Source organism: Strix uralensis, chromosome 1 (genome assembly GCF_047716275.1).
Source record: "Strix uralensis isolate ZFMK-TIS-50842 chromosome 1, bStrUra1, whole genome shotgun sequence".
In the NCBI taxonomy this organism is placed as follows: Eukaryota; Metazoa; Chordata; class Aves; order Strigiformes; family Strigidae; genus Strix; species Strix uralensis.
The window spans coordinates 151,188,037-151,201,956 of record NC_133972.1 but is presented as its reverse complement, the minus strand read 5'-3'; the positions used below and the strand labels follow the sequence as shown (position 1 = coordinate 151,201,956).

At 39.2% G+C, this 13,920-nt stretch overlaps 1 protein-coding gene across 10 annotated transcripts in view; it reads right to left on the bottom strand.

The window, feature by feature from the left end:
- VPS13B (vacuolar protein sorting 13 homolog B) overlaps positions 1–13,920 on the bottom strand; it is a 491,200-nt gene that overhangs the window by 19,106 nt on the left and 458,174 nt on the right. For 9 of the 10 annotated variants that reach the window (XM_074885247.1, XM_074885238.1, XM_074885283.1 and 6 more), the window contains 6 exons: positions 12,400–12,527; positions 11,596–11,795; positions 8,970–9,088; positions 6,949–7,772; positions 2,278–2,454; positions 1,186–1,356 (listed from right to left, as the gene is read on the bottom strand). In XM_074885247.1, coding sequence (XP_074741348.1) covers positions 1,186–1,356; positions 2,278–2,454; positions 6,949–7,772; positions 8,970–9,088; positions 11,596–11,795; positions 12,400–12,527 — 1,619 coding nt within the window. Of the gene's footprint in view, positions 1–1,185; positions 1,357–2,277; positions 2,455–6,948; positions 7,773–7,941; positions 8,042–8,969; positions 9,089–11,595; positions 11,796–12,399; positions 12,528–13,920 lie in introns of those variants that run through there. The other variant, XM_074885320.1, reaches the window with a different exon arrangement.

The following is a 13,920-nucleotide window of genomic DNA, read 5'->3' as shown; positions in this document are numbered from 1 at the left end:
TAAAAGTATAATCTTTCATTCAGCTACTCAACCTGACTGCCCTTAGCCCAATAAAACAAGAAGGAAAAATAAAAGCTCCAAACTGCCTTTGATTTGCAACAACAGTAACAGCTTACTATTGGGATAGTAGCTACTAATACATGAAATTTCTCCTTTATGCACATTTCTCCCAGGACACTTGCTTGCCGGTTTACAGGCATTATCAAATGACAGTGCTCACATCATCTAATGTTATTGCTTAAAATAATTTCCAGTAACTTAACCCAAACTTGTAACATTTTTACCACTTCCTCTTTGGGGCTTTCAGGGTTGCGGTTGCAAATTTAGGAGTTGTGTACACTACTGAAGATTAGGAAAGAGGACAAATCCTTTCAAGCTTCAGCTCTTCTAACCTTTTGCACTGGACTGCTTTTGGTCACTTTGATCTCTAAGGGATTCGTACTCTTTAATACGTACAGAGGAACTCTGCCAAACAATACAGTTCTGCATTCCTCTGCTGTGTGACAAGGAGAAATAACCTAGAAAATCCAGCCCCTTACTGCAAAACTTCTCACAGAGGTTTTTTCCAGTGCGGGTTAGTTTTCAAATTTTTAGGTATTATTTTGAAATGGCCAGAGTAATCTTCACTTCTAACCAAACCACTTGGCTGCTTGACGAATACAATTACACTGAATCAGGATGATCTGGGTCTCTTTGTAAAAGCAGAATTCCTCATCAAAGCTTACTTAACATCTGCACTAAGTTCAAGTGGTTTTCAAACAAAACCAAGAATCCCCAATACCTACAGTGCAGCAAAAACAAGCAGGTTCAGAAGGCATTCCTAAAACTCACTGGAAAGTAAACATGAGTGTGATGACGTTTTTGTGCTGACTTAGTTACAAGTCACCCTGCCCAATGCAGAATTATTCTTTTCTTCTCAGATATACATCATGTACCAATAAAAATGATATTTCACAAAGAGAGTGCAAACTTGTTCTATATCTGCAATTACTTTATCAGCAAAAAACATATACGAAGTCACTAAACCCTGATAAAAAGAAACAATATCTCATACATACTGTGAGGCTATTTCACAAGAAAACACCAAAACAAACATAATTTGCAATTATAACTCACGCACAAAAGGCTGGTGAGCAAATCAGAAATCAGTATTATCACTCAACTTGATATTTAATAGTACATTACCTAGAAGGCTAATGCCTAAACGTGAGAGCCCCTGTCTCAGTCCTTCTCCCAGGCTCTCTGGAAGCTGCCTTCTCCATTCTTCTTGTCTGTTGTAATGCTCCTCATCCAGTGACAGCCTATCCATATTCCGAGCAAGACTTGTTGCCAGATTGGTAATTGACGTCAGTGTACCTAAATACATGGAGATATATATTTGGGTCTGGATCAAAATGATTTAATTTAAAACATGGAGACGTTCTATGCCTCACTGCAATACCGAGCTTACGAGCAGAACAGCAAGTCAATTGAAAAGTCGCCCATGTGTAACATGCTTTACTATTTGTTAAGCATCACCACACTGCTTCTATGGTCCACGTCACGCCTTTTACATTAGCCTGCACCAGGTTTGCCTGGCCTGTGGAACCGTAACTCATCCGAACATCCTTCCCCAGTTCCCAAACTTCTATAAGGCTAACCTAAATGGAGCGGGGAGTGATGGAAAGGTAAACAAATATTTACAGAAGGAGCCCGGGAGGACGTCTCCTGAGGGAGCCCCGAGCAGGAGCGAGGGGCTGGGACTGCTGTGCTGCGGTCTCTCCCGGGCGGCAGAAGCCACGCGATGGCACTGTTTATACAGACTTCGCAAAACAAAAGCTGCTTCTGTTCTCAGGCCAGATCAGCCCTGCTGTCAAACCCTATCCACCTACTTACACAGCTATGACAACTGTATCTACTTTTTTTTTTTTTTAAAGAAAAAAGAAATAATAAATATGATGAGGCGACAGAGTGTAGAATTTCTGATGGTTAGCAGAAGTACAGAACACCTTTAATATTTCTGCAGTTATCACATGAAATACTGGCTGAGCCAATCTCCATTTCCCACTGGGAGGTTTAAAATTCTGAAGTTTCTCAAACATTCTTATGCACTGTAGTTAAGCGGTGATCTGTTTAATACATAAGATGTTATATGCGAGCTTTGTTACCCTCCCAGCATTTCGCTGCAGCCCAGCAAGCCAAACAAAGCTGCAAGCAATATTGTTTAAAACTTTAACACATCCTTTAACAACACATGACAACAAAGCAGTAGTTGGAGCAACAAAGTGAAAGCTCTACCTTTGGAAATGTGTTTTACAAATGATGTTGTTCCTCTGGAAACTCCACTGACAAATGCTCCTGGGCCTCTGGTCAGCCCTTCATAGGGGAGCCTAAAGAAATCGGCTATGCCATTCCCTATGCTTCTCACCAGACTTGCTGGGCTTCCAAGAATTTCCAATGATCCGACAACCCAGCCTGTGTGGAGGAACAAGACACATGTTACGACTGCAAAAACTGCAGAAGCAGCAGTTGTGAAAAGGTTATTCCTTAATTATCTTTTTCACACTAGAATTCATCGCATTATGAACTTCCTTTGAGCAAAACACAGGAAATAACTCATCCACTATGAATTCAGAAATGGCAATCTTTCATACTTTGTAAATCAAAGAAATCCTTTTGGCAAACTCACAAATAACTTTAGAATGACTTCCTTTCAGGAGCTTCCCGTATTTCTGCTAAAAGTGTGCTAGGGAGGTGGATGCTAAAGCCTCACAGCTATGGAGGAACAGGACTGCAATTTCAGATTGCTGGGTCGGTTTTAGACACTATAAGGCAGCATTGTGATTTTACATCCTTATGTGATAGAATTGTGACAGGGAGTTTACACTGATACAATGTACTGCTTTACGGGAGTGTGCAGGTCAATTGCTTGATGGAGTGTTAGGAAAGGGGATGCAGATTTTTGACAAGTGCTTAAGAAGTTATTTTAAATCCACCCCAACCCTTCTAAGCTGATCATTTTCTTTCAGAGTGCAGTGAAAGCCAGACAAATGTCTTCTGCTCAGTACAGTTGTGTAAACAGCAATGACATCTACATGCTGATTAGGTTACTCATAGGGGAGTATTCCCTGTGCATATCCCAGGAGAGGTATCTGCAGATCTGGTTTCCTATATAGACGCAGGGTTGCCAGCAGCTTGCTGGATGGCCGAGCGCGCAACAATCTGTTGCTGGAAAGCTGTTTGCAGGTCTTGTCTTTCTCAGGCTGGCTGGCAGCAGATTTATTAGGGAAATAGTGCTGCATAACTTTTTTTTTGGCAGCCCAGAGAGAGCGATTCAGAAACAGCAATAAACGTTAAATGGGAACTGCCTGGTCTCTGAGCCCTGGTACCATGAGTTTCAACTGGCACTGTCAGAACGTGACAAGGCATGACAGGGCCAGAAGACTGAAAGATGGACAGACTGGCCTCCTGCTCTCCCGCCGAGGGCCCTTGATCTGCGCTGCCCTCCTCATTCCCATTTCGTCACTGCAAACTCCTGCTATCCAGATGCTTTTCTTGTTTTCTCTTAACCCCTCCCAGTCACTCCTGTGGAAGGCTGAATCATGAAACTGAACAGAAGAGAAAATGTTACTCATATGAATTGAATTAATCTCATGCTATCATTCTAAGCTCCCGGAAAATCTATTATTCTTGTTGAATCTGTCCCACATTTCAGCCCTGGCAGGTTGAGAACTCCAGTATATGTAGTATAAAAAACGGGAACCACAGTGGACATAAGGGAGAGAGTGGGATGGACTACGAAAACAAAAAACAAGTACTACTGGCAACGTGACAAGCAGAGCGGCAATGAGCGCTGTGGACCCACGGTGCCTGCCCTGGAAAGGAGCATCCCCCCTGGCAGTCCTTCCCTGCTGGGAACCAGGGGAAGCCAGCCCTCCAGGCTGGGCCTGCGACTCCCTTGCTGCAGTATTTTTAATAAATTATCCTTGCCACTGTATGAAGTGATGAAAAGCTGGAGGGGCGGGGAGGCGTGTACAGATGGAAGAAATGCTCTTTCTGCTTTTTCTGATCAATAACATTGCAATAATCCCTCACAGCCTTTTTTTTTTTTTTTTTTTTTCATAAATATTCTTGGCATTCCTTGCCCTGAGGTGGTGATGTGATGGAAAGGGGCTGCACGACACTGTGTCTTCGTGCCTTGCTGCCCTGCAACACCCCAGCAGGCACTGCCAGGCCAGGACACGGGAGACTCCAACTCCACTCACCTGTTTGGCCAGCCAGTGTGTTCATGAATGAAAACTGGATTAAAACCAGGAATGAAACCAGTTAAACACAAAGCTGAGGGGTTGCCTGGTATCCTGGGGATGGGGTGTTTCTGTCTGGCCCTGGCCTATGGGCTGTCAGTTTTGGGAAGCTCTGAAAGGAACGTGATCACCCTTGGAGAGTGCATGGGAGGAATGTGCAAACTGCAGCAAGGGTGACCCTCCTTGGCCAATGCTCAGAGCAACACTAACGGCTCCTCACTGCCGGCATGGACCACCCAACCCAAGGAGGAAGGCGTGGGAGTAAGTCGGGAATAGGAGAATGATGAATCAGGAATAATCCCTCAATTCACAAGATCTGTGCTGCATTTTATTTTGCAGAAATATAGTATCATGTCAGGTTACCATTTTCCAAAGTATGCTTAGTAATTATATTCACTAATATGAAGTAATTATGACTATATTAGCAGAGAGCCACTGCATTTTCTTTATAGGCAACTATAGTGTTAGATCTGGCTGATACCAGTAATATTTTAAAATAGAATTTTATTAACTTTTAAATAGAAGCCATCTTAATTAGAAAAGGATGGGAAATTTCCATTGCAAGTTTTGCTAATGTGAGACAAGCAATGCTAATCAGCATATCTGAGCAGAGCTCTCCAGCCCCATGCATTGCTTATGAGACATGGATTCTGGCCGCTCCTTTGCAACATGTGGGGCAGCCTGACACACACCCTTTAGCAGGCTCTGGGGCAAATCCTGCCCCCTCCCACAGGGCAGCAATGGTCTTGCACGCAGCTAAGGGCAAAATGAGACTATGTCCCGCTTGGAGCACAAGGCATAGCTGTATGGGAATGCCGTTTGTGCAGATGCTATGATTTATGCATGGGACAGTGGTGAGCAGAAAGGGGTCAAACAAACCATTGTTTTGTAGATTAATGTAGTTAAAATGCAGGAGAGTGAGGTCCTCTTCCACAAGAGACCAATCCAAGAAGTGTAACTCACCCAATGGTGAGGAAAGGACTCAGGGTTTGCAGACTATATAAAGCTTTTTGCTTGTTTTTTTCCCTCCTTTTCAAATTTGTTGACACAATCAGCCTTTTGACAAGTGTCACAAACTCTTCAAAATAAAGCATCTTCTTTGCCCAAGCAAACATTAACCAATACAATTCACCATTTTAATCATGGTAACCCCTTTCAAAAAATACATTTTAGTTTTAGTGCTTTGAGTGGGATTTAAATAGTAACTAAGTATATGCTTAGGTATTTTCCTGAAGAGAAGTTCCACTGAAGCAAACCTTATTTCTTAATATTTAAACCACTTGATTTCAGCTATATCATGAGCCCAGAGCAAGGGGTGGCCTGTGCACTGCTGCACACTGCCAGGGTAGCACAGGAGGAAAGACCAAGACCAGGCTCAGGAATCCCTAGCATATGTGCCTCACGTGGGATGCTGTGGATGAAAAGCCAGTATAACCCCAATTTCCTGCTGCGGTCTATCACCACTTGTATCACCACTCCTAGCCAGTTGTAGGGAGAAGCATTCACACTGTGGACCATGTTTGGCCACAGTTTCACTCTCAATTAGCAAGAAACTAGATCTCCCCTTTGGTACTATGGGATTTGACTGTAAAACAAATCCAAACAAGCAGTAAAAAGAAAAACCTGCAAATTTTGCAAGCAAAATAATGCAAGAAAATAATGAATTGGTGCACAATGTTCTGGTGCACAATTGTGTACACAATTGCCATAATTAGCTATGCAAGTCAGGTATGCACACAGTGAAAGACCAGATCAGCATCTCACTATTTCTATTTATAAATACCTGAAACGCATGTGTACAAGTCTGGAAACTGCACACAGAAATCAGGTTGCAGCTGTGCTTGCAGTACAAATGGAAGCATCAGGATTTCAGAAAATCTGACCATTAGTATTGCAGGAAAATAAATCCCGTGATTCAGTGTGGAGTACATTACTTGTGGGTGATCTTGGAGGAGCTTCCTCCTGTCTCAGGTACAAATTCCATTCCACACTAAGACACATCAGAGACCAAATTTCAGGACTTCTAAATTAATATTTATGGGAAACAGAATGTACCTGCTAACCTAATAGACTAATTGCTCCCTATTAATCCTATATGGGAAAAAGTTAGTAACAGCAAACTTCATAGTTCTTGGATCAAAGGACAACAAACATCTGTGTGCTAGTTTAGCATGAAGGCTGTATGAAGAAAGACAGATTCCTAATCATAAACTGCAGCCAAAAGGAGTTTTAACAACAAAACAACATTCAGGGCTATAATTTACTTCTGAATGCAGAGCAACATGCTGAATAATTTGATTAAACATAGTTTTGGGGAGTTTATGTGTGGAATGTGGGTTGATTCTGACTAGTGCTATAATATAAAATGACAAAACCTAAGCCAGCTAGAATACATTTTTATGCTGTGTTCAGGGTTTTGTAAAGCCTTCAGGCGGCTGGCTAATGTTTAGCACAACTTTACAAATCTTCACGGGTGTCTGCTCAGCCATTTTATTTCCCTTCTGTTGTATGGCAGGACATGAAAGGTGTCTGAAAATATCATTATCAAACAGTGTCTGAAGAAAACAATAATTGTATGGCTAACATCTAGGTTATTCAGCTTGAGAGACAATCACAGAATCCTGGTACCTAATAAAAATGTTACATGTTAAGGAAAAGTACTGACCTGCTCTGAAAAGTGCTCCAGCGGCATAATGCATGGCCAAGGCATGGATAAGTTGTCTGGCAGTGGTGAAGATGGGTCCTCGCTCAAACACAGAGAAGGAGAGAGGGGTGTGATCTGAGGCTATATACAGTTTCAGTGAAGCATGAATACTGACAAGGAGATTAACAGGTTGTATTGTTAATTTCCGTAACTTCACTGGCTTGACTAAAGCTCTTGCATGCTCTCTCACTTGTTCAGGCAGTATCAGGGTAGTATCTGAAATATTCATGGATTGACAAGTGGCTTTGTTTTCTGGAAGATATGTATCAAACAAAGTCTTAATGTAGTAAACAAAGGTGTCTTCCACATACAGCCTAGCTGGTTTGAGCTCAAAACTGAGGTCATTCACATGAAACATGAAATTATCTTCCTCAGAAAAAGAAATGCAGAGTTTTATAAAGCAGTTTTCCTTATAGCTTTCCAAATCTTTGTTACAAACAACGAGGTTGTTCACTCTGGACCACTGCATGGTCTCATTTTTCTCTCCTTGGCACAGCAGGACTGCAAAATGGAAATTGGATTTGCTGTACAACTGATTGTCCAGTTGCAAATCTTCACAATACACTTGGAGACTATGAAACTGTGGGAGGCCTTCCATGGCATCCCGCTGGAACTCCTGTGACAGGGGTCTCAGGCAACTGGTGGCTGGGGCCACATGGAGGAAAACGTTGTCTGCTGTGAGACGCAGAAGTTCAGAGGACACTTTGTGGTTTGTAATATCATCAAACGCAGCAAGACTTAACTGACTGATGAACATTTTCAGTGACAAGGTCTGCTCTTGACTTCTAGACAGGAGGGAAAAGAAGTTTTATTACTTCATGTATTTTGAGTTCACCTGGCATCTTGCTTTTGCAAAAAGCCATCACGAGAGACGTTCTCTATAATACATGGGAGACTCACTGTGCAAGTCCTGTTAATGCTAATGGGATCTGGCAGACTTAATCACCACAGTGGGTACCACTCAGGGCGTCTTCTAAGAGATGGGATATTACACATCTATACCAGGTTTCTCTTTCTTTTGTATCAATCAACAGGACAGTTTGGACAGGAATGTCTATATACACAGTAATTCCCTATTAGATTTGCAACAGAGCGATATTAAAACAGACAACAAATACAATTTTCTGATAACTCATGTACAGCCTCAGTTGTTACAATATTTTCTGGGAAGCACTACTGAAGGTTACTATTGTGGATTTCATTTCACATCACATGCAGCAAGTGCCCTCCAACAAAGTCACCACAGCATTTTTATACTGATGGCATTGAGGGCCTCCCCCGCTCCAGTGTTAACTGCCCATTGCCAAGTTTAACTAGCAAGTCGGCTATTATGCACTGCTGATGAGCAGTTTCTCAGGGATTAATACGTAATTACAGTGCAAATAAAAACAGTACAAAAAATTCCACTCTAATTGTAACAGCATTGCTGGAGGCCAGGCATTCTGCATCTTGGAAATAGTGTTATGATTGCACTTGAATGGAGCTGAGGACCAGGTTGTGGTGTGTTATGGAAGTGGGGAAGTCTTCTAAAGAAGAGTGTTATAATCAAGTACAGTTAATTACTGACTGTAAGACTATTTCTACAGCCCTTGCACATCAAGCTTCCTACCAATTTTAGTGGGAGTTTGTATGATTACAGATGGCAGGACCTGGCTAAATACATTTTAAACTGATGAACACACTCAAAAACAATTACGATGGAAAATGTCCTTTTTTAATGAACAACTCAGGACTTCTTTTTGTATCAGACATCTAGTGTTTACCCTAAAGTGACATGACTTTTGATGTTAGATTGTCCTTTTTTAACTGTGATATACAAAGCATAACATATGTTCTAAACATATGCCACAGAGCATGCAGCAGTATTAAACAAAACAAACAGTTAAGCCAAAGTTCGTAAGACAGTTAACACTTAGAAAGCTGACCGACCTCTCAGCACTGTTTGGCAATGCTTTTTATCATCTTTTATGTGCTTTATATACCTGTTGAGGTTGATCTCGACGGGTCCCGCTCTTCCTTCTGGGGCCAAGGTTATGACTATTGTTCCACACTGATGGGCGATGTCCACATAAACATAGCCAAAGCCAGTTAAGAACACAATCTAGCGGAGAGAGTTAGAAGCATATGGAATGCTACTGAAATGACTACTTTAAATGTCATAATTTGAATTAATCCTATTAATGCCTTCTGGTTGAGATCTTTTACTCGACTCATGACACTGTTTCAGGAAAAACAGAAACAGATTTCAATACTTCAGAAAATAACGGCTCTGATGCTTGAAGTATTGTACAGCAAGATGAAATTTGCACCTCATCCTTTAACTGTATAACTGAATACAGCATATAACTGAATAAGAAACAACTTTTCCAGAAACAAGCAAGATGTGCTGGGGAGGGGGGAGGTTATATGAAAAAAGAATAAATAGGAAATTTTAATTTGTGATTTTGGATTAAGGAGAAAGGCATATTCCTGGAGCTCTGCAAAATCCCACCTTCTCCTCTGGAAAACAAACCCTAAATTAACATGATGTTGCCATGCCCTAGCTCAGAGCTGGTTAGATGAATAGCTGATAGCATGATGCAAACCACATGAAGACTAAAAAATAAGTAACATTTTGGATTCATGCAGACTTGCTTAACAACTCGACATGGAGCACATTTTTAAGTCATCTGAATTGGTTTTGTAAGAACACCTTCACAAGAAAGGTACTGCCACAAAGAAATGACAAAAGTCTATTGGAAAGCACAAAACGCATGAAAATGGAAACTTGGTAACAGGTTTGTGTCTTGCTTACAGATGTGCAAACTTTCATTCTGAACAAGTTGTCCCGAGGAATAAACATTCTACTTAAAGAAATAATGTATTGTTTTGGGAGCTTAATTCTGTAATATTTCCATGCAATTTTTGTGTTTTTCCAGAATATGAAAGATTAACGTCTTTTTAGGTTTGGAAAACTCCCAGCAGTCCTTGTTACAGCAAGCTGGCTTCTGTTTTCGTGAGGGACTACTATCAACACAATTGTTTACTAGATTGTAATGACAGAAGCTATAATTTAAAGGAATGCAAACTCAGGAATAACACAAAGATAACGGGCTAGCACAGGTAAAATAAACAGTTGTTTGTCTTGAAGAATCTTTCCTGCTTGTTAGCAAGTCAGCAGAAGAAAAAGCACTTGAAAGTTTAGTAGGATCAGCACTTAAACTGATTCTTGTTACCCTATTTATAATAACCTTGCACAGACAATTAAATTTTGTTCACCAAGTTATGTCTTATTCTTCTGAAAATTACATATAAAAGAATGTCTAATTTTGATATGTCAATTTTAATCCTTTGCTTATCCGAAAGATTTGCAATCCTGCATGATGGAATTAGAGAAAACAGAACATTTACGAAATTTTCAGTACACTGTCATTATTCTAAAAAACCCTTACTGATTTTAAAAATGGGTCATTTTAATTCCAATATAAAATGATTCTGATGATAAATACCTTAATTTTAGTAAATTAATAAAATTTTCTTTCTAATAGAATAAGAAGTACCTATCTGTGACTAGGTAGAAAGAGTACAAATTACTTAAGATCCTCTAAATCCCAGTTATTTCACAATCTGAACTGAGTGGTATGTGAAGCTATCAGCATATTCCTTATGTACTTATATTTATAGTTTTCTAAGAGAAAGACTGACAGAAATCCTGGTGAAATTCTCTACATGTAAACCCTGAAACTTCAGTAACAGAAGGCTACCCTTTTTATTTGTAGAGTTCTTCAAGTAGACAATGATCCCCAAATGTTGTCTTAGCATCTAATTCCTTCTAGGAGCCAGATACTTATAAAGAACCCTGGTCTGGCATAACATTAATGACTGAAATTTGAAACCTCGCATTGCTTGACTGGCTTGCTGAATCAAACTGAACTACTTGCTATATAACATAACACTCAATAATCAAGAGCATTTTGTGATTGGTCCCCAGGGAAAACATCTGAAACTAGTATTTCTTTCAAAGAGCCAAGCAGTTTATGTTGATTCCATGTAAACTAATGACTTCAAAGATGGAAAAAATTCCCATCAAAAAGAATTACTCCAGTCAAGGAAGTTTTCATTTACCTCAAAACATGAGAAAAATAACAGAAGGAAAGAAAAGGGCCTTTTTGTTTTGTTTTAGAAAGACCTGTGTAGCTTCTGTGAAGACACAGAGGGAGAATGACAGTGATGATTCCTACAAGATATAAAGATAAAAATCCTGTGATAATTAAATTACCAAATAGAAGGATTTTCCTGGGTCCTGTGGGATTCTTTGCTTACAGGGGCCAGAAATTTTCAGGACTGATTTTTTCAGGGTATGCCTTTGGCCTTGCCAGGTTGGTTGAAAACAAGTGAAAAAATTCGGAGCTAGAAAGCCAGTATTTTTGATCTAGCTATTTTTAAAACCAGCCAATGAAGAATGTAATCTATATTCTAAAACTTCCATGGGAAGGGGCTTAGGAAGGAGAACTCCCAGACTTAAAACCAACAGAAAGGATATGCTTATTGCACGGGAACAATATACCATGCAGGTCAGGAAGACAACCATTTATGCTGTGAACTAGGAAGTAGTTTGTAACGATTTACTTGTGTTCCTTGATTGTTGATGTCCACAAAATCACTCCATTCATTTACTAATTCGTCGGACGACATCACTTTCAGAAGAATGCTGGGTAACCAATCTCTTGTTTTGCAATCTGGATAGCTGGAGACTTGATGGTAAAGTTCATGATGAACCGAACATTCAGCTGGAATCTTTCTACAATAAACTTCAAACTTTGGTGTATCTGAAATTTTATAAAATGTATAAGAACAGGGCTTTCTAAAAGCTGTATTAAATCAAAACTCACCTATGCTTATACAAACTAGGAAGTTTCAGCCTGAAATATTACTAATAAATAAAAACATTACTTTTCTATTGGTTGGAATTTTATGTGTTCATGTTTTTTTCCTTTTCTTTTTTATGTCATTAAGATTTACATGAATAATGTTCCACTGATCATTACATTAACATACCGTAACTGGAATTTTGGGAATATATTTTGTGCTACATTTGCAAATCTGAGGCGATTTAAATGTTCCATGGGATTGAATTGTTGTCAACAAAACTCCACTGCCTACTAGTTTCCTACAGCCAATTCACCTTGACAGCTGGAAGCAGGGAGAGCCAAAAGCCTGGAACCATATAAGTTCATACTCCTGACCTCACGATTAGCTCCAATAGCTTCCAGGCTTCAGTATCTTCCAGAGTCTCTCACTTTGAGATAGGCTTTTATGAAGGTATTGAGTTCTTGTAACCAAAACACATACTGAACTCAACTTTGTATTGGAGATACAGTAAACTAATTTATACTACAACAGCGCACTGTTTGTAATCTGCATACTACCCACCTTTGAAGTTCTCTTTTACAAGCAATGGAACGGAGCACCTATTGTGGATAATTATACGAGGACTAGGATCTTCTGTAAGTGTTATGTACGTCACGCCAAGATGCTCTTGATAAGTCAGTGCTATAGCTCTAAAAAGAAGCAGGCATATTTGATTATGCATGTTTTGGATTAAATCTTTACATATTATTACCCTGGACAATTAAAAACATTCAAAACTAGCATCTGTAAGATTCTTTATTATCAAGTTCCAATTCCACAGTTTTAGGCAAGTACACGTCTCCACCGAGAATTATACTGAAACAGAAGAACACGTGGAAATAGCACAAAAAACAACATTAGAGAAGAAATCGCTTCGTAGAGACTACTCATGAGTTAAACTGAGCATGTGTGTTTGCAAGATGAGAGCCCTAGCCAGCAGAGATTTATATTAAATTAAAAACATGAGATTATAGGCCCAAATTTTCAACATAAATCTTTAAAATTTTCCAGAAGAATTTGCACGCATACTTCTCTGATACACAAGAAAGATATTTTTAACTAATACATAAATCTGTAACTGACTGCTCCCCTGGAATGATCCACAATGCTATCACCCTTTCAAATGTTAATGTTATGGATCATCACTACATAAATTTTCAAAATGAAAATGAATTAATTTAGTTCCACTCATTAGCTACATAAAATGTCTTCATGCATAAACACAAATTCTTTTTTTTCTTGTGCAAATTTATTGGCTATTTCTAAAAAGCTTCATCTCATGATGATTTTAAAAAGACAAATAGTCCAAAAATTTGATTAGGAACACGAGATCCTCTCTGCCTGTCTCAGAATTATAAGGCATCCTTTCCTTGTTCTTCCCATTAAAATTTCTTTTAATCTGAAGTCTGTGTGAGAATCTTTAGTATCCACAATGACACCTCTTAGATTCTGCAGAGGAACTGTATGAGGGTTTGAATGATATCAAGCACTTCAAGCAAGAGAAAGATCATATGGCTGGTAATACATACTGATGTAGGTTCTCTAATTTCAGCAGATTATTTCTTGTTCATATCAGTATAAGCATGAATAGATTCAGGTATCAGGTCTGAGAACTGAAGTTGGGCATCTGACAAGTCATTGGACTGTTATTTTTAAACTAGCTGGATGCATTTGCTTGTAAGTAGGATGCTCATTTGGATCTTTCAAGCTTTAAAACTTGGAAATCTTTCCTTGTAGTCTCAAAATAGTTTAATCCCTTTTTTGCTTTTCCTATATATCCTCTTATTATTCTTAGTAAAATATATTTTTGCCTTTTATAGACAAAACCTGTATTTTTATATTGTATTATTTCACACTGTCCTTGAACTCTTAAATCGTTACCCACAAATTAAAAAAGACCATAATCTTGAATATAAACTTTTCATGCTCTTATTTTGTATGCATGTAAAAAAATAGCAGCCCATACGTTATAAAAACTGTACAACTTGTACATGGTCATAACATTAAACCATTTATAATAAAAGCATCAAAACCATCAAAAGA